This window comes from Schistocerca gregaria, chromosome 5 (genome assembly GCF_023897955.1).
Source record: "Schistocerca gregaria isolate iqSchGreg1 chromosome 5, iqSchGreg1.2, whole genome shotgun sequence".
In the NCBI taxonomy this organism is placed as follows: Eukaryota; Metazoa; Arthropoda; class Insecta; order Orthoptera; family Acrididae; genus Schistocerca; species Schistocerca gregaria.
In genome coordinates this window covers 503,126,498-503,146,100 of record NC_064924.1, presented here as the reverse complement: position 1 = coordinate 503,146,100, position 19,603 = coordinate 503,126,498, and the positions used below count along the sequence as shown (strand labels likewise).

Sequence of the window (19,603 nt, the reverse complement as noted above, 5' to 3'; positions counted from 1 at the left end):
ATGTATTTTTTAACAGCAGTCGGAAGCACTTCAAAATACGATTAAAATGACAACGTTTGTTGATACTGCTGTTGAAACGTTTCGCAAACATATCCGAGAAATGCACTAAAATTGAAGGACTAGGCAGATAGAATCGGATATTGTGATGGAAGCAACGTCGAGTGGAGCAGAAGACGTTGTTTCAATTTACTGAACCGTTCACGAAGCGAACAGTAGGCGAGTTGCTGTTTATTGACCTCTACGGCTTCATATATTCAGTACTTCACATACTTTAATTTCTTTACTTGTCTTACACTGGTAGTTACCCTCATCAATTGCGCATCACTTATCAAACGTTGCAGTTCATCATTGTAGAAGAATTTACTGCCACATGTGTACAGTTACAATGATTCAAGAGGAACAAAAAAATAGTTCTACTTTATTGAAGCATATTTAAGTTATATTCTCAAATTTTCCGATCAAAATTTAAATGCAAGCGTGTTTAACATGGGTACCTAAATCCTTTATTATGAAACTAATGACCACAACCAACACAGAATTGAAACTCGGGGATAGTTTCTCCATGTTCGCTCTCTTTTTTTACCAGATATAACATAATGCTTACTGTTCCCAAGCCACTGTCGTTCCCATCAATTACAAGCGTAGTAATGTACTTGTGTTGGAGTCTATAAGCGACGCTGATAGTTTTCCAAGAAATGACCGAAATCTCAATCCGAATTTGTAACAGATCGTCTATTTTTGCCCTCCTTTCAAAATTCCTCTAATAGTGTCCTTAACTATTTGTAGGAAGTACGTGTCTTGCGTTTCTTTTATTTTAATGTTATATCGGATTTTGGGGCAAATGATTTATTCTTTTGATCTACGTGCGTGATTGCAGTAGCCATCTACCCCTTCATAGCTAACTATAAAATCAGTTTCATGGGAAAAGGAACAAATAATGGTTTATGAAACTAAGGATAAGCAGTACACTGCCTATTTCTCATCATTATCATATAAACGGTATTACTAAAATATAGTATTACACTTTTAGAAAGGGAAACGTGGTGTCATCAATTCTAATAAACATCTGTATGTAATTAAATAGATTGCGCTTGTTAGCGGCGTTGTTTTAATCATGCAATGTGTTATTTCCTGTATATAAATGGTATTGGTTCCTGTATACAAACGATTCATAACCGCCTTTTTGACAGTGCGAACGGAAAACAGTTATTGAAAATAGTTTTACGTACACTGTGGAATACATATACTGTATCTAACTTTACTATTTCAGAACAGTTATTTCCATGGTCGTAATACAAAGCGTTAAGTGCAGATTAGTTTTATTTCTTTGGAGATAAAGCAGTAGCTCTGGGCGATAGTTAGGGTATTATAGTAGATTACATTTGAAGTTCTTTCGTGGCAACAGAGAAACCGAAACCAGAATGAGCGGAAGATGATTTGAACGCCAAGCAATCTCATCGATGTGTAAGTTACTTTGAAGAAGAACATTTAACTGTCTTACAACATTTGTGTATTCGACTTGGTGTTACTCTTTGAATAGCAACGGTTAGGCATATGAGAAAACACTTAAATCGCAGTACTTCTTGGAACATTTCCACGTAGAGTAATACAGTTTCCCAAATTTTAGTGCTACAAACTTTCTGTTGCTGAGTGTAACGACTCACGTTATAGTCTACAAAACTGTAAGTTCCTGCAATCATTACAAGCTGAATCAATTCCCCAAATAACCATTCGAAAGGAAAGGGGAGAAACAATTTAAAAAATAACAGAAAAAAACACCACAATACCCAGTCTAAATTATAATCTGTTTCGTCTGCTCTGTTTTGCTAACCTTTAAGACTGTAAGTAATGTGAAAGAATGTTGCTCGTCAAGGTGGTGTTGAAAATTTATGCTTATTCTTCACCAAACTGACTGACTACTAAATAAGTCTCTCCAACTCCTTCCCGTAACTTTAAAAGACCCTATAGACGTGCGCTTATGAAATGTGGAAAGATCAGGATACCCTTTGCCGGTAATATTTCGGTTGATCTTTTTTAAAGGACATTGTCACACGCTGAAATCCTGTAGTTGCTACGTTACTGATCGCGTCCCGTAGATCCCCTGAGATTATTTGTATCAGCTGTATACAGCACGACAGCACCCTTTTGTATCCGTGTGATAGAGGTTGACATTAACGGAGCCAAGTCGCTTAAGACAAATTCTGGAACGGTCACTTTTAAAAGAGTACATCGATTTTACCCCCTTCCTAAATCACTTGGCGTTTTGCTCCGTCTTTATGACAACGCCACCAACTTATTGTTGAACCCTAAAATCCAATACTTCGTTTGCTCTCTAAAAATTAGCCAAATTCTAAATTGTAGTGCACTTTTGTAGATGTCGCAATGCAATTATGTTGATCTGTTATTCGTCTGTGTCCCCTTAACATCGCTTTCCTGTGGAACTCAAACTCATACCTAACACACAGTGACAACCACTAATTTGTTACAGAGGCGTGTTAAGTTTTTCGCATGTGGACGCTTCCATTGTAAAATAATTGACAGTCGTGATTTTTAATGATTTCGTTATATTTGTACACATCCGAGATATTACAAGGGCTTCTTTAATCGTAGCAGTTTCACAGAACGAATTTATCTCTTAGTTAGTACTTCATTCTCCACGATACTTTTGCTGCTGAAGGTCGAAAGTCTGGCGCTATATGCAGAGTGGGAGAATATGCTAAACAGTTTGAATGAGGCTGTGCAATATTATTTGTTTGCAATTGAAGTACGCAAATAACTGTAATCAATGATTTCTATCCATCTTCCCCCAAAGTGTTTCGGTAGAATCATCAGATTAGTATATGTAATTTAAGGAGTCGTGGGAGACTTGAATGTGAGACTCTTCTGGGCAACCTAAGCCGCAGTTCAGATGAAGAGAATCAAATTATTTCATTACATAGATAAACCTGGTGAATATATTTCGACTGGTAATCAAAATAAATGTGCTTGTCGTAAATATTCTTATTACTGTTGTTATGTTGATACAATTGTGTGTGTGTGAATGTGTTGAGAGAGAGAGAGAGAGAGAGAGAGAGAGAGAGATAGGGAGAGAGAGAGACTGATGGACAGCATGATTCACGAATGAGGGGAGAGAGACGGCTAGAGAACATGAGTCACGAATGAGGGATGGGAGGAAGAAAAAAATAATGATTAACTTTTGAGGGGTTGAAGATGCAAAATATTCTCTCTTTTTCTCTGAAACACACACACACACACAGACAGACAGACACACACACACACACACACACACACACACACACACACAAGCGCGATCGCGTACCCGCTCGGTAGCAATATCTTTATATTATGTTTCTGCACTCATTAACTTTTAATATGTCTTCCTTGCTTATTTATGTTAGTAGAAAGTGTATCTAACGTAAATGTAGATTGACAAGAGACCTGAAGCCATAGAAAGATATTTATATCACATTTAGATATAGAATGAAAGCACTGACAAAAACATTGAGCCGTGTACTAAAGTTGTATCATGTCCCTGGCAGAAAGGCCCACAAGTTTCTGAGCAGTGCTATGTGTAAATAAATCCAGGTGATTTTGGATGTATACTTCGACAGATGCAACTAGCTACATTCATTTGTGTATTTCAATTGATATTCCCGACATTCACGTTTAGGACTAAACTACAATACTCGCGCTGTGCTTCGCATTGCCTCTTGAACAAGTTCTATCCAATTACTCCATTTTTACTGAACAATATATTAAATACTCAATTCATAGCTGGGAAAATTGACAGTCATTTCTCTGAAATCATTACTCTCCTGTACAAAAGGTCATGTTTCAAACATCTACTCCCTGAAACTCACAAAGCGCAATAAATAATTTATGGACATGGCATCGTTTCATTTTCTATTACGTCATTTTTGGATACATAAACGATCTCTACCATTTCTCAATGAAGACACAACTTTAAGTATTCTAAGTGTCTGATGTCGTAAGGTCAAACGATTTTCAAAACGTGTTTCTACAAGTAGCTAACGGTTACAGCCGTTAGTCAGGGAGTTCGCGACAGATATTTAGAATACACTGGAAGCATGTCAGTAGGTCAGTGGAAAAATAATCATCCATCCAGATTGCTCAAAAGATACTAGTCGTTGTCCTTTATTTACGATATAACTCAGAAATGGCTGATTATCGTATTCGACCTTGTGAAAGCACAATCATTACCCAACAATTTTGATAAATTGACTATATTGCAATTTCAATACATAAACTGTGACGGTAAAAACAAACTGAGTTGTGGGTCACTTATTGCCTCACAAGAATCAGTGAAATTACTAAATGTGTGAAAAACATCGTCAGGCCCATTAGGATGAAACTGTTAAATCATAGATAATGCCGAATGCTTTGCGAAAGTACCACTTGTGAATGGTAAATTGAGTAATCGTGGGACATTCTTGTTTCGTGACCAGTGTATCTGTATTATACTAAATTTAACATCGAGTGCATATGTGTGTGTGTGTGTGTGTGTTTGTGTGTGTGTGTGTGTGTGTGTGTGTGTGCGGGTGTGTTGTATTATATTCTTCACTCTTTTACATTGGGGTTTTATGAGAACTTTTTCTCGAGCATCCATTTAATTATATTTCCTGGTTTCGAAGTAGCGAGGTAGCGACCGCTTACATGTTTGTGTATAGCCCTTGTGCAAACAAAGAATAAAAGCATGATTAACGCAGCACATGATGTATACATCTTCACCTCAGCCTGTTGGTGAATGACGGTGCACTTTTTAGTGAATCACGAGTAAGCTGTGTGTCTTGATGCAAAAGAGTGTCGCAAAGTTACAAGTAATTAGTGATGCATGGTCGCTAGATTCTATCTTGATGCCAGATCCCGAGAAACATATAAATAATTCCATATCGAACACCTGTGATTTTTCTCCGGGAACTAAAGGCAAAACTCGCTTATATCATCCATAAGTTGAAAGGTATTGTGATTCAATCTCACGCTCGAGTAGCATCGTTCACAAACTTGCGTACACGTACAATTCATCTACACTGACCCATCCGTAACACTGGGAATCGTAGGTAAGCCAGTTAGTGTAGTAAAGCGTTCGTAGGAGCGAGGGGGCTGGAGTGGGGGAAGAGGTAGCGGGGGAGGGGGGGTTCAGGACCGAGCAGTAGTGACGGGAAACAAGAGAATATAGTTAAGCAATATATGCCATACCTGAATATGAAGAATCAAAATCGCTGCAATTAACAACGACACTAAGACGTTACACAGATATGGCTGCTACGTTCATCAGTTGAAGAATATAGTGCCATTCATTAAGATTCAACTGCTCTTTAGAGGATGAACGAGACGAGACGGTAAACGTTCTTTAAGTTTTAGTTTCTGATTTACTCTTCAGTTTGTAAATGAAAACTTCTTCTTAACATTTTCCTGTGTCTTCATAGATACTGCCCATAACACACTAATAAGTGACATACAAGGCAACTTTTTCCTGCCTTGCAGTTTCCATCTTACTTTTGTGCGACACTTTAATTACATCTGCACAATTTCTCACGCTTACACTACCCTTCACGTTCTTATGATACCCAGCACTTTCTCTCTATAATATCTTCATTTTAAGACATACACTGTTTACATCTGTATGATTATGAAACAGTGTTTGTATAAACTATGTAATTATGTAATGACAGGTAGTGAGAAATGAATGAACAATGAAGCACTAGCCACTGACATTGTTAAACAGCTTCTTCGTAGATAATATTGTAAACTAACGATGAACCAAATGAGGTAACACTGTTTTTAAGCATACCGGTATCGTAATAGGAGGGGGGGGGGGGGGAGGAGCGGAGGCTCTCAAATTTTCCTCTGGTCCTCCTGATTTAAGTTTACCGTGGTTTCCCTAAAGTACGTCAGGTAAATGCCGGTATAGTTCCTACTTTAAAGAAGGTCATAGGTTTGAATACGACAAGGATGAGGAAAGAAGTCTACCGAGACTTTTACCAAGAAACCTTCTAAGAACTTCCCTTATTAAATTTAGGTACACAACGGAAATCCTGAATCTGGATGGCTGTATTTCGATTTGGAACACGACGCGACTGACTGTGAGTTTAGTGGTGGTGGTTGTTGGGATGTTTAAGGGGGACTAAACAGCTAAGGTCATCAGTCCCCTGTGAGTTTAGTACGTTGATCTCTACCGCCAGTTCAGTTCATTCTGTTGCAGTTTCATACACTGACCATTCGGTACACCTATGTTATTCCTTGTGTGATAATGTTTTTATGATTAACAATATTGCAAACTAGAGATGAACCGAATGAGGTAAGACATTTTTTAAGCAGACAGGTATCGTATATACACGTATATATATACTGAAGCGGACGAATGAAGATTTGTACCACGGGGGGATTCGAACCTAGTTCTTCTGCTCACTAGGTAGATGCCAAGATGCCACTAAGGCATCGTGGCACAGTGGCTTCGTACAACTGAACAGACTACCTACCATAGCATGCCTCCTTCCCAATCCAAATCCTCATTCACGCCTTAGTTCACATGGTGTTCTCCTTAAATTCGAATAGCATTGCAGAGGCTCTCCAACTGTACTGGAAGAAGCACCTCGGCGTCGAACAAAATGGAGAATCCTGCCTGAGTACAGGCATAGGTGCTTTTCAATCAAATGAAACTATAAGCTTCCAGAGACTTTTCCAAGTCTCAGATATCTATGGTACGTATATGCAGACTGAAGTGACTACTGAAATTTTTACGAAGACCGGGATTTGAACCCAAGTCTCCTAGTCACTAGGCAGATGCACTAACTACTGCACCACCTTCGCACAGTGGCTTTGGACAACTGCACACACTACCACAGCACGCTTCTCTGTTCAATCCAAATTTCCATTCACACTTCAGCCCACTTGGTACTCCCCTTAAACTTGAATAGCATTCCAGAGGCTCTCCAGTTGTTCTGGAATAGCACCTCGGCATCGAATGAAACGGCAGGATCATGCCTCAAACCAAGGCATAAATGGTTTTCAATCAAATGAAACTCTATGGTTCGAGAGACGTTTTCGAGTTTCAGATATCTATGACGTATATATGCAGACCGAAGCTACTGCTTGTGAAGTCTTGTTAGCGGCAGTAATCTCAATTAGGAGTCGGAAGCCACAGACTTCGGAATTTTACGTCCAACGCTCGTCGAACACCAGCCACGTCGAAGAACAGCTGCAGAAGGTGGCCACCAGACTGCATCCTCTTGCAGACGCCCAATCTGCTAAGAGGTGGCGCACGCCGCACCGCACGTGGGAAATAATACGCGGCGCAGGTGGTCGGGAGCGGCGGTCAGCAGCGCGGAATTGGATTAAAACAACAGGAAGCAGAGGAGGAGCTGCCTGCCGGCTTCGGAAAAGAGGCGGCGGAGCGCAGGAGCAGCGAGCAGTAATTTTTGGCTGGATGGGTGTGCGGTGGCGGCGGCGGCCACGACAGCGCGCTTATTAGAAGTGATGGCCAGGAGGCACACGGAGCAGCCTGTAACCTACGGCTGCGTGCTAAGTGTATTAGGCGGCTGTGGTTTGCCACTCTGCGGGATTGTGGCAGCGGTTGCTCGGTACAGCTATATAAAGACGCCGGCCGGCGGGCACGTCCAGAAGACGCCGCGCTGCCGCCGAGGACGCCGCGCTCCGTACTGCTGGTTGCCGAAGCGGAAGGGGCTATCGTGAACGTCGCGGTCCGCGGGTGGTCGTGTAAGGACCTGATCCTCGTCACGCCTCCAGTGTTAGACATCGTTCAGTGGCCCAAGTGCCAGCCAGTTCCGGAATGCATTAGTACCGATTGCTGAAGAAGCATTCGTCCTCGTTTTATCAGGTCAGTAGTGGGAATGGTGACGACAAGTTATACACGATGCAGCAAGTGCTCCAGTATGCCTCGCTCAACCCTCCAGTTGGGAACGGACTGAAAACCGTACCTAATCATGACCGCAGCCACACCACACCGGCTCTTCCGGGAAGCTCGTCTGTTCCGCTGCAGTGCTGTATCACCTGTCAAAGTCTGCAAATACTTGTAGGAGAATCTAATTCAAGATACACCTTCCGACGTAGATCAGTGCCCCGTGTTCTAATTACCGCAACGTCATAGTGCCGAATACGGAAGTGTTCGTTCCGGTGGTTTTACGTCACTAGTGCTAATCCAGATGGTAGCTTTCACCGGATACAGTAAGTGCGACAGTTTGCCCAACAGTTCAAGTGGGAATGGATTGAGAACTGGACATAACCACGGCCTCGTCTACGAAGATCGTCTGTGCCGCTGTGTTGTACCAACCGCCAGTGTCAGCAGGTAGTCGTGGGTGGATCTAGTTCAAGACACGCATTCCTGCATCGGTCAGTGCTCCAACTCCAAATTCCAGCTGGTGCAGCAACGCTGCAGTACAGACTACTGCAATGTTCGTTCCGATGTTATCACGTCACTTGTGCTAATCCAGACGACAGTTTCCACCGGTGCAGTAACTGCGTCCGTTTCCCCAACGCTCCAACTGGGGATTGGTTCAGAACTGGACCTAATCATGACCTCATCATACCACGGAGGTTCTTCTACGAAGATAATCAGCCTGGTAGTGATGTGTCAACCGTTTGCAGATGGTCATGGCCGGATCTAGCACAAGACAGGCCTTCCGGTATCGGCCAGTGCTCCAATTTCCAATTCTAGCTAGTACCGCAACATCGCAGTACATATTACTCAAGTGTCCTTTCCGGTGTGATCACTGCACGAATGCTAATACAAACGACACGCTGCACCGCATACAGTAAGTGCGTCTGTTTCCACAACGTTCCAACGGGGAGTGGATCTGATCGTGACTTCAGTCAACCCACAGAGACCCTTCTACGATGAACGTTTGCACCGCAATGGTGTTATATTAGTTGCCTATCCGCTGATAATAGTGGGAGGCTTAATTCATCTCACGTCTTCCCTCTCAGATCTCTGTCAGTAGTCGGAAGTCTCAACAAGTTCCGCGGCCTACTAGTACCACTTGTTGAAGAAGTGTTCGCAGCGTGTTATCAAGTCAACAGTGATAATCGTGACGAGTTATACTGGACGTAGCAAATGCTGTTGTTCGTCTCGCTCAACGCTTCAGGTGGGGATGGATTGAAAACCTAACCTAAACATGACCTCAATCAAATCATAGAGGCTCCTCTACGAATAACATGTTCACTGCTGTGTGGTTGTCTCAAATGTGCTTCTGTGTCTGATCATGAAAGACCTAATCGTGGCGACGCCATCTGTCTCAGACATCGGTCAGTGGTTAAAGTCGTATTCCGTTCCGCGGCGGATGCCTTAAGACGTGTTCGTCTGCGTGTCGCCACGTCAATAGTGCTAACACGGCGACGGGTTACACTGAACGCAGCAAGCGCCTCCGTTTCCTCGACGATCCGAGTGGGAATACACTGCAAACGAGACCCATTCATGACCTCAGTTAGACCACGGAGGCTCCTCTGCGGAGAGGAGTATGCGCTGCTGACTGGTTGTGTCAACTGTGTGTGCGTGTGTAGTCGTGGAGAGATGTAACCCTGGTCACGCCTTGTGTGTCAGACATCGATCAGTGATCGAAGTGTTGACTAATTTCGCGACCTGTTAGTACCGATTATCGAAGATCCGTTAGTTGTACGTGGTCACGTAAATAGTGGTAATTGTGGAGACGGAGTCCACTGTACACAACGAGAGCTTCTGTTTTCAGTACTCGACACTCCAGGGCGGCATGTGTTCAGAGCTGCACCTATAAATGATAACTCCTTCCATTACGAAATCAAAGCGTTTCAGCAGGCACGGGACAGTGGAATAGCCTGAAACTGTTTCTGTAAATTAGCGGAAGCCACTACAGAAAACAACAGTCTGCTGTACTGGCGATAGTTACTTGGATCATAGAATCCTTTTATTTCGTTTGCTTGCCACTGCACGGATTTAATTGTGTAGAAGTTTTCAGGTCTGTAGCAGAACATGCCAAACGTAAATATCTGAATTACAGTCAAAACATTTGCTGACGTGTTCTAGGTGTTACAAATGAACTTAAAAATATCCACGCAGTAGAAACGGTGCTCTAGTGAAGAATAAAAAATAAAATTATACTCTCTCCATACAATGACGGCCGCTGTGGCAAATTATTCTCATTCCATAAAACTGTTTTGGCTGTGGACACCGCTGCTTTCCAGAAGGAGAAAAAGACTGAGCGCTGTGGCTATGAATGATTTGTACATCGACACGATCAGCTGGTCGGAAGCTTCACTGATGGAGTGTGTATGCAGAAAGGATACCTTGATACGCCACTTTCTAAATCAAATGATCGTTAACCGTAAGCAATAAATGTGTCAGTGATGTCCAAGAGGCGTACCACAATACAACCGTAAGCCGTCTTCATCGAAGCCGTCAAGTATGTTGAAACGCTCTAGGTAATTGTATCGAGTTTATTAAATAAAAACTTTGCTATTATTTGGCTACTGTTGTAGTACAGCTCTTCTTCTCTTCGCGGTTATTTACATAACAAATGTCAAGAGAAGGAAATACTGATGGAAGGTTCCTGCAACAGCTGGAATTCTTGAAAAGTTGTTAATGAAAATGACGAGATTTTAAATTCACTTTGTATTATTTATAACAACGCCAAAAAAACTGTAATGACATTTCTTTTATCGATTAGGTTTTTATTTACTTTCTAACGGGTGCATCAAGTTAAAAAAATGGAAAATAGGTAGTGTGTAAAGTACATTGAGACGAGAATTAACTTGTTTTTCAGCGTTCGCTATAAACGCTTAATTAACAATAAGATTCCAATATCACCATTCTGGTCAACTGAATAACATATTCCAGCTGATCAAATCTGTTCGACTTAGCAACCATTTTAAACGCCATCTTCGTGTCATCATATATAATTAAATATAGATTTCTCTACTTTCATCTGCAACAAACCAGCAGCTAACCTATAAATAATTAAATCATCGCTTAGAAGTGAGAAAAACACGACTACTGCATTTTTATCGCTCAACGAATTGGGGAACATTTTCAGTAAATTAAGTTTTTATAGCGTCGAATATAGTCCCCTAATGTTGCTTTCTATGTCTGTGCTATACAGATACTTTAATCTTGGGAAAGTCATTGATATATGTAAATTTGCCACACATCAAAGAAAAACGTGAAATTAAGATCAAAATTATAAATATTTTAATAGGTAACATTTTCTCTGCGTCTATTAGGTTGTATTCGTAATTTACCACACCGCATATGAATAATATCAAGATCTTTATTCTGTTGTGTTATTTTCATAAAAAGTATCACAATCGAAGTGAATGAAGAAGTAATACAATTGCGTCAAAGTTTATAATTACCGTTCTATAACTAGTTACTGAATAAATTCTAATATTGCTCAGTTTCTGAAAAGTGTACCAGTAATTCGAACGCTCGTAATTTCATACATCGTACAACCGTAGCTTCTGAGCCAAAAGTTTGGCCTGAAAGAGCGAGATTCAGCATAACAGATGTCACTATAGTCAAGAAGCACTGGTCAGAAATGTTATTTATGGACTGATAACGAAGTGTAGCGCTGGCGCATATGGACCGATGATATACACCCATCCAATTTCATCCGTATTCGAGACGAGTAGGACGTGCGCATGGGTCTCTCTTCTCTGTCGTTGTCATCAGTAAAACAAACATGACACAGAAACCTTACAGGAATTCACCATAGTTAACCACTTTCAAAATATGCACTTACGACAGAACACTCGTGTTTTACTAAGGAAAGTTTTCAACGTAGAGAGAAATTTCCAGTTAGGCTCCCTTGTGGAGTTTCCCAGTCAAAAATAACGTAAGCTGTAGTTAGGTGAGAGAGAGTCCGAGATACATAACAGGCAGGAGACGAGCTGCTAACCACCGAAACACGTATTTCGAGGAGCGTAGTCACGGCAATGTGTCAGCGAGGTAGACAATTCTCCAGTTTCAAAACGTAACTCATAAAATTATGAAATACAACGTAGACAGTTAGCTTCAGGTAACTATAAAGACAGTTCCAGTCGACGTACGTAACGACTTTGTTTCCCTAAATTTCTTTCATAAACAGCACATTTAATCAGTCACTGTTTACAACATAGGAGTATCGCTGTTTAAGCAAATTCCCAACGCAATTGTTTCTCATTGTTGTTATTATTAACCTACATTGTAAGAAGTTGCTTACACTTTTGCTTGTCATGTATCTTCTTGCTCAAGTTTGACTTCTTACTACAAGGATGTCTGTATCTAGGTTAACACAGATTTTTAAGCCTCTCATCATTTACTATAAACGGCCTCTAAACTATATGCACAACGATATACAGTCGGAGATATAACCGCTTTAGCTTCAGTTGTGCGCATGAAATACAGGTAATCAGCATTTACCACTGTATATCTTAATTTTTAATTTAACGCACTTAATATAGTACGTTAACCGACCAGCAGTTCTCTACAGCGAGTAAAAATGCAAATCGGACAGTTTTATTAAAAATAAAATATACAATCCGAATCTTGCTCCATGTATTTCAAAAGGAAAAGTGTTACAATTTATTTTCATTGTGATGTTTGGTTTGGCGTATTGTCGATTAATATTAGTTAAGAGCGAAGTTATAAATACGTATTTATACATATTTTTCCTCTCTGAGCGTCCCCGTCCCAACGAATGGAAATATTGCCTCGGTAAGAACGACTGACTACATTCAGTCAATAAGGTGACATGCAGTAAAAAAAAATTAGAAATATTTTTATGTAATTGTTCTGCAAAACCAGACTACATCAATACCGTACACTGTTGAACCTCTTCGTTTCAAATATACCATGAGTTTACTATCTTACCTGCGCAAAACATGAACTGAATTCTAAGTAAGATATACTAATACTCGTATTTTGTCAGCAAAAGACTAGTCGCTTTTCTTAAGTCTGACGCTAAACTTTCTATCCATAATAGGTTTTATATTTACATCTGTGTTACGAATTAATTGATTAGCATGTTAACAGTCAATATCTTAAAGACATATTTACTAAGTGTCTCCCGATCTGCTCATTGATTAGCGTGTTAACAGTCAATATCTTAAAGACATATTTACTAAGTGTCTCCCGCTCTGCTCAATGTGAGAAATCCAGTGAAAGCTTTAACGAGATGTACTCCTGCTTAAAGTTGTTACGGTTCTAAAAGAAACGTGAATCTACCTCAAGATACGTTGTTACGTTGAGAAGGAGATGTGCTAGGATTGTCAAGAAATATGTGCCAGTTCAAAGGTAAGTGCGAATTTCTAACGTCTTTCGAAGCCTGGTATATTTTCTAAGAATTTTGACATAGCACTTCGGACGGTTTGTTTCCGTAAGTTTGGATCAGTCATGGGAAGCAGACTAGGATGTTATAGACACTTTGTGACATCATAAGATCGTTTCATGCTTAAATACGCAAATTTTTTATCGTAATGTTGTGATCGCAATACAGTGAAAGGCATTGGAGATTACAGCTGCGGAACCAGTAATCTGCTGTGTAAACTACTGGTGGCGGTATCTGTATTATAACCTCCGTAGATAATTTTTCGCGGTATGTCCTTGGTTGCTTCTTTATCCATGGCGGGTTAAAGCATATATTTAATTGAAATATCGAAATGTTGGGTACCACCTTTGCTTTCAGTTATTACGACCATACATTTCAACATACATAAATCGTCAAAAAAAATGCTGTGGTATAAAACAAAAACGAATATTATTTTATTTATTTCATCTGAGTCTGAAAATACTAATTGCAATATTTTGGACTATACTCGACTGCTCGTCAAGAAATTTACTGTGATTTCCAACACGAAAATCATTTGATTCGTGTTAACTGACAGAAAACATTGATGTAACATATTTGATTGTATTCGACTGTTCCTCAAAAATATGGTTTGGTGCCAAACACAAAGAAAATCATTTAATTCATTCAACTGACAACGAAAATATTACTGCAGCATTTTTACTGCACTTGAATGTAGTTATCTGGAATGTTGTTTTCCGTTCATCACACGACTGATTAACGTTTTTGCACAGAAATAATTTTGTTATTATTTTTTGCATTACCCTGTGCGGTTGTCAGAAGGGCAGTGTCGCTATAGAAATCGTCTTTCACAAAACGAGTGAAATTATTTCTAGTATTAAAACAAATCAGAAAGGACTGATTTTTTCTGATCTAGTGAATTAAGTCCTGAACCTATTTCTAGTTCGATCACATTATCAGTTACTTTTGGCAGTATGTACATTACAGCTGTTAATGCGAAAAAATGTTTTTAATGAAATGGTTTCATCATATATTTTACCATAGGATGGCGTAACTGAGTTAAAGCTTCTCACTGTGAAATGAGTATGACGCCAAAGCTGCGCGGTGCGGAGAAACTACATTGTTTATGTTTTCTTGTTATCAGCTGAGCGTCTGCTTCCATATGGTATTTATAAAACTGACAAACGTTGAATAGCTAAAGTTTGAATGACGTGTCATAATCTACTTCCTCGCAACTTAGGAGGCAGAAGCGCTTGTGTGCGAGAGAGATATGTATTACAAAGCTGGTTGTTGTATAATAATAGTGCGGAGTAATAATGTAATATAGAAATCAATTTCAATCTTAGTTTTACGAATTCTCCAACTTACAGTATCATTAACTGTTAAAAAAGTAAGTTTTTCCTATTTTTCGCTTGTCGCTTGAGTACTTTCGAGGTTGACTTTACCGTTATTGAAGTTTATGTCAGTGCGATCGCAGGATGCATACGTGTTGCTTTTAGAATGGTAATGAATAAGTTCTGCTTTGAAAATTTAAATGTTTTTCTTGTTGCAATAGTTAATGGACAAAATCCTTTTCGTATTTAGTTATATTCTTAAAGTTTCATCTAAATATATTAATAATCGTAGATTCCCTTTTTGTACGGAGCACATGATTTGTTTTAAGTATGTGGATGACAAAATGTAAATAGCAAACAGTTTTAACAAATACCCGCCAGAATCTCAAAAGAGTTTCTTTGCCTACGTCCATGATTTTGTAGGAAGTTCCGAAAGCTTATTTCTCGCATGTCTATGATGACAGCCGTAGGTTCTTTTATCCTCATAATACACTAGGGACATTTACAGCTGTGATCTTTGTTAACAGTCTCTAACTGTTAAATATGTGCAATTAAGGACATAGAACGAGAAAGCTAGGAATACGAATACGAAGTGACGACAACACAATATCACGCTCTTTAAGGACTTTCTTTACGTACGCAGAGTTTTTCGTTTCCCTTGATAGTCGGTACCGTGAGCTATCAGGATAGCTTATATCGGTGTTCAGGTTCACTGAAGCTTTTGAAGAACCCGAAGCAGATTTACTCTGTACGGTCATGTCGTGATTTATCCCCACGATGTCACCAGCCAAAAATGCTGTAGACAGCGTGTAGTAGTCACTGGAGTAATCGAATGTAGAAGTGTGTAGTTATCTGTCGTACAATAACGTAATGCTGTATCTTTCGTTATTTTTGCCGTATTCTCGTCACTTATGTTTCACTTCAATATTAGAATTACAGTGGCCCGATTCTCACGGCCAGAGTCTGTGGATGTCTAAGGATGTTATGTAACTGCTTTATCAAAATCAAATGCTCCTACATAGAAGTTCAAGTTAGTGGCGAATGAACTGTAAATAATTCAAGAAAAGGAGTGCGTAGAGTTGATAGTGGAGCCTGAGACGTGAAACATTTGACTAGCATCATACATGTGCCACACTAAATATTTTAGGAAAGTGCCCGAAGGTTGTCGGGACATTGTTAGCGACCAACCACAGATGTTAGCCACTCACTGCATGTAAAATACTGTGGCGTAGTAGTTGTTTCAATAGCACAAATGAAACAAATAAAGCAATGACCGGTTCTTTACATGTGGTATTACATTTTACTGTTGTAGCAGCCCACATATAGTACCGTACTCCAATCACAGAATTAATCCTCCAAAGGCTCCTAATTACATACATTGGCATCTACAACTCAGTGGCTGTTTCCATTCACGGACGCTACGTTCATGTAGAATATCTATTGGAGCTTTGATCTTTCATAGAAGCAACAGAGGAAGAAACGACTTACTAAAGAGTCCTAATTTAGTGTGGCATACAAGTTTAACTAACAAAAACAAACAGTTTCAGTTGAGAAAGATTGATAAGTATGTAATAAACTTCCGTATCAAGCACAGATAAACATTTTCAGCCAATAGGAGGAAAACATCAATCACATCTTGTTGCACCGACAATATTTCTGAAGCTGTTCAGGTATATTTTAAAAGTAGTTTGCTGTAAAGGGCCCACGTTACCCACTATCTCGTTAAAGAGCAATTAAATTTCATTTAGTTTCTTGTCCCCATTCATCTGCACAACAGTGCAAATGGCGACGGAGAGCGCTGTGTGTTTTGTCCGGACACAAACTTTTTTCACATTCTCAAGGTATTTATTATTTTCGACCTCACTGCTCATTTCATTATTAGTCCACAAGCTTGCATTTAGTGCTACCGGTTCTGTATCTTCTTTTTCGGCAGTGTTAGTTGTACGCTATCAGTGATATGCAGGAAAATGGATAGGATTATTTGCGAAGAATTGGCCGAAATTTACCTTGTTTGTGGGTTCACTGAACGCAATGGAAGACGCTTTCACAAGAAAAAGGTAACAAACAAAATAAATCGTTTTTATATTATTACTACTTTGCCAGTTACAAGAGACCGTTGATATTTATAGCAAAATAATCAGGAAATATCCTGAAATTTGTCAGTAAAGTTTGGATTCTTCCTGCATTTGCTAATCTTTCCTTGGCGTTTCCTTTCCTTTTTTTTACTTTAAGTAGACCTATGCATCGAATATATGTTTTTCTTTTCATTCAAGGATGTTAGGCCCGTTTTCTGAGTTTCTCAATGATTTAACTGTTGCCTCTGTTCATGGGCGTTGCGTTCATGGAGAATATCTGGTTGCATTAAGCTGGAATTTTCCAAAGACGCATCCGAGGAGGAAAAACTCACTAAGGACTTCTATTATAGGAACGAAACACAAGTTCGGGTAGTAAAAATGTCAGTAGAAAAAAATGGCTAGTTATTAGTTGAAGCCACAAGTTAATATGAACAGTCTCAGCCATTAAAAATTTCCTTAACACTTTTCGGAGGACTATAGCGCAATCAGCAGATGGGTTGAGTCCTTTAGTCAGATATGGATGTACTCTCAATACACTTCAACTGACATAAATCCGTCTCACGAAACTGGTTTAATTATCCGACAGGCGTAGTGAAAAGTGACAAGTTACAACAATTTGCAGTTTCAGTCGCTATTCGTAACTGTCACAAGCAAGCTTCTCCTAAACCGACGGATACCTACACGAGAAACATCCACAGCAAGCACAAATAAAGTTTCACACACCCAATGAATAAAGATTTAACGTTCAGTAATATAATTTTTTCTGTCTCGATCGCGAAGTCTATGAACAGATGTCCGGTTTCAACGCCTTAAGCACCATAATCGGACATAAAATGCTTGGCTAGGAATAGAGTGTCAATGTAAAGAGAGTGTCTTAAGTAACAGACTATGACTGCTGCTGATTTGTAGCACGTAAAATAGTCTTACATATAACAAAAATTAACCTTTTCCCTTATAACTGGTTTCGATGTCTATGCTCTTTACCTGCGCTAAACTTGTAATAAAGAAATTTGAAAAACCAGTACACATGATAGGTACAGCTAAGAGTTGTAAAACATAATAAAACTATATGACAAAGGGAAGTGGACAGTAGTGTAGGGTCATCATCAGCATAGAGTATGCTCACGGTAATCCTACACTACGGGTCACTTCTCTTTTTAAAATGTTTAACAATTTTTGACTGTAGCTATCATAGTTGCAAGACTTTTAAGTTTCTTTGGTTGTTAGTTTAACAAGGCGTCACATAGATGATGATGACCGTACAAATCTAAACCGGTTATAACGTAAAAGATAATTTATTGTTGTCTGGAAGACTGCTTTAAATGCTACAAATCAGCAGTGATATCACTGACATGTTATTCCTAGAAAAGCATTTTATAGTCGTTGACGGTGCTAGAGGCACTGAAACCCGACATATGTAAATAAATAGACATTGAGATCGAGACAGAAAAAAATATGTTATTAGCAGCATGTCGATCATGAATTGCTCTCAGGTATTTGACCAGGTGGCATCGTCCAACTGGAATGGATATTTCGGTGAAGAGACTTGTCATCTTCAGACGGTCCTAATACTGTTTTCTGCTGGAGACGCGTGGAGGTATTACGGAAGCACTATCGAGTGCATGAAGGGGGGACCGGGGAGGGGAAGAGGAGGAGGGGGAAGGGAGGGGGATGCATAGGATTACACCCAGCGGAAGACAGGATCATGATCAATTGAAGATGGCAACATGTCAGCTTGCCGATGGCGCTTGCCCGCCGCAGCCCAGCTGAATACCCGAAAATGTTTCAGAACTTCATATGAAGGGAAATCCTGAGAAAGCAAGGCACTGCGATCGCTACACTCCAGTGACGATGTCTCCATTTCAAGATTCATGCGTACCTGTGGTACATAGCAGAGGTCGTAGGAAATTACTAATAAAATTAATAGTCCTTTAAGCTGTTGGTGTTGTCACTACTGACGGACCATCCCTACTGGGTAGAGTTCGAAGAGCTGAACAAGAAGGCAGGGAGAGATAGCTTCGATGGGCGAGCAGGGCAGCACGGTACCTTCTAGCGCCTTGTTTCGGGCCAGAAGCGCGAGCAGGACGTCCGGTCCGGGTGGCGGCACGGCGACGGGCGCCATATCGGGAGGCGGTGGGTGCAGCGCCGGAGGCGGTCCCGGGGGCAGCGGCGGCAGCGCCAGGCCCGGGGGCGGCGGCGGCGGAGGCGGCGTCGGGGGCGGCACGCCCGGCGCGCGCGCCACGGGCACGGCCACGGGCACGGCCGGCGGGTGGTGGTGCTGGTGCGGGTGCTGGTGGTGGTGGTGCAGGTGGTGGTGGTGATGGTGGTGCAGCGGCGGCGGCGGCTGCGGAGGCGGCGGCTGCGGCGGCTGCTGCTGCTGCTGCTGCAGGCCCACCGCCGCCGACATGGAGAGGTCGAGCAGGATGCCCGCCGGGGACAACGTGGCGGCGGCTGGCGGAGGCGGCGGCGGAGGCGGCGGAGGCGGCCGGCGCTCACCGGCTGCGCATCGCGGCCGCACCGGCACGGCTGCGGACGGCGCTACTGGGGGCGGCCGCTCGTGGCGCGCGCCGGCCCGCGCTCCAATTTCCGTAAGTGCATCCGTGATTCGGGCGCGCGGACAATAAAAAGAGACCGGCTGGAGGACGGCTGCTCCTGCCGGCGCGCTGCCGGCTCGCACGCGCTCCGCTACGCTCCGCCACGACGCTACGCGACGCCGCGCCACGCTCTCTCCTCTCCTCTCCTCTCCTCTCCTCTCTCCGCTACCTTCCCCCCTCTCCCCCTCTCTCTCTCTCTCTTCTCTTTCCGCTCTCCCCCCTCCCTCACTCTCACTCTACCCCTCCCCTCCCTCCCCGCCCGCCCTGGCCACCCAGCCCTCTTCCGCCATTATTGACCATCAGTCTTG

At 41.4% G+C, this 19,603-nt stretch overlaps 1 protein-coding gene across 1 annotated transcript in view; it reads right to left on the bottom strand.

Moving 5' to 3' along the window:
• LOC126273023 (LIM/homeobox protein Lhx3) overlaps positions 1-18,856 on the bottom strand; it is a 695,247-nt gene extending 676,391 nt beyond the window's left edge. The window contains exon 1 of the mRNA XM_049976403.1: positions 18,748-18,856. Within this exon, the coding sequence (XP_049832360.1) occupies positions 18,748-18,823 (76 nt within the window). The 5' untranslated portion in view covers positions 18,824-18,856. The remainder of the gene's footprint in view (positions 1-18,747) is intronic.
• Between the last annotated feature and the right edge of the window lie 747 nt (positions 18,857-19,603).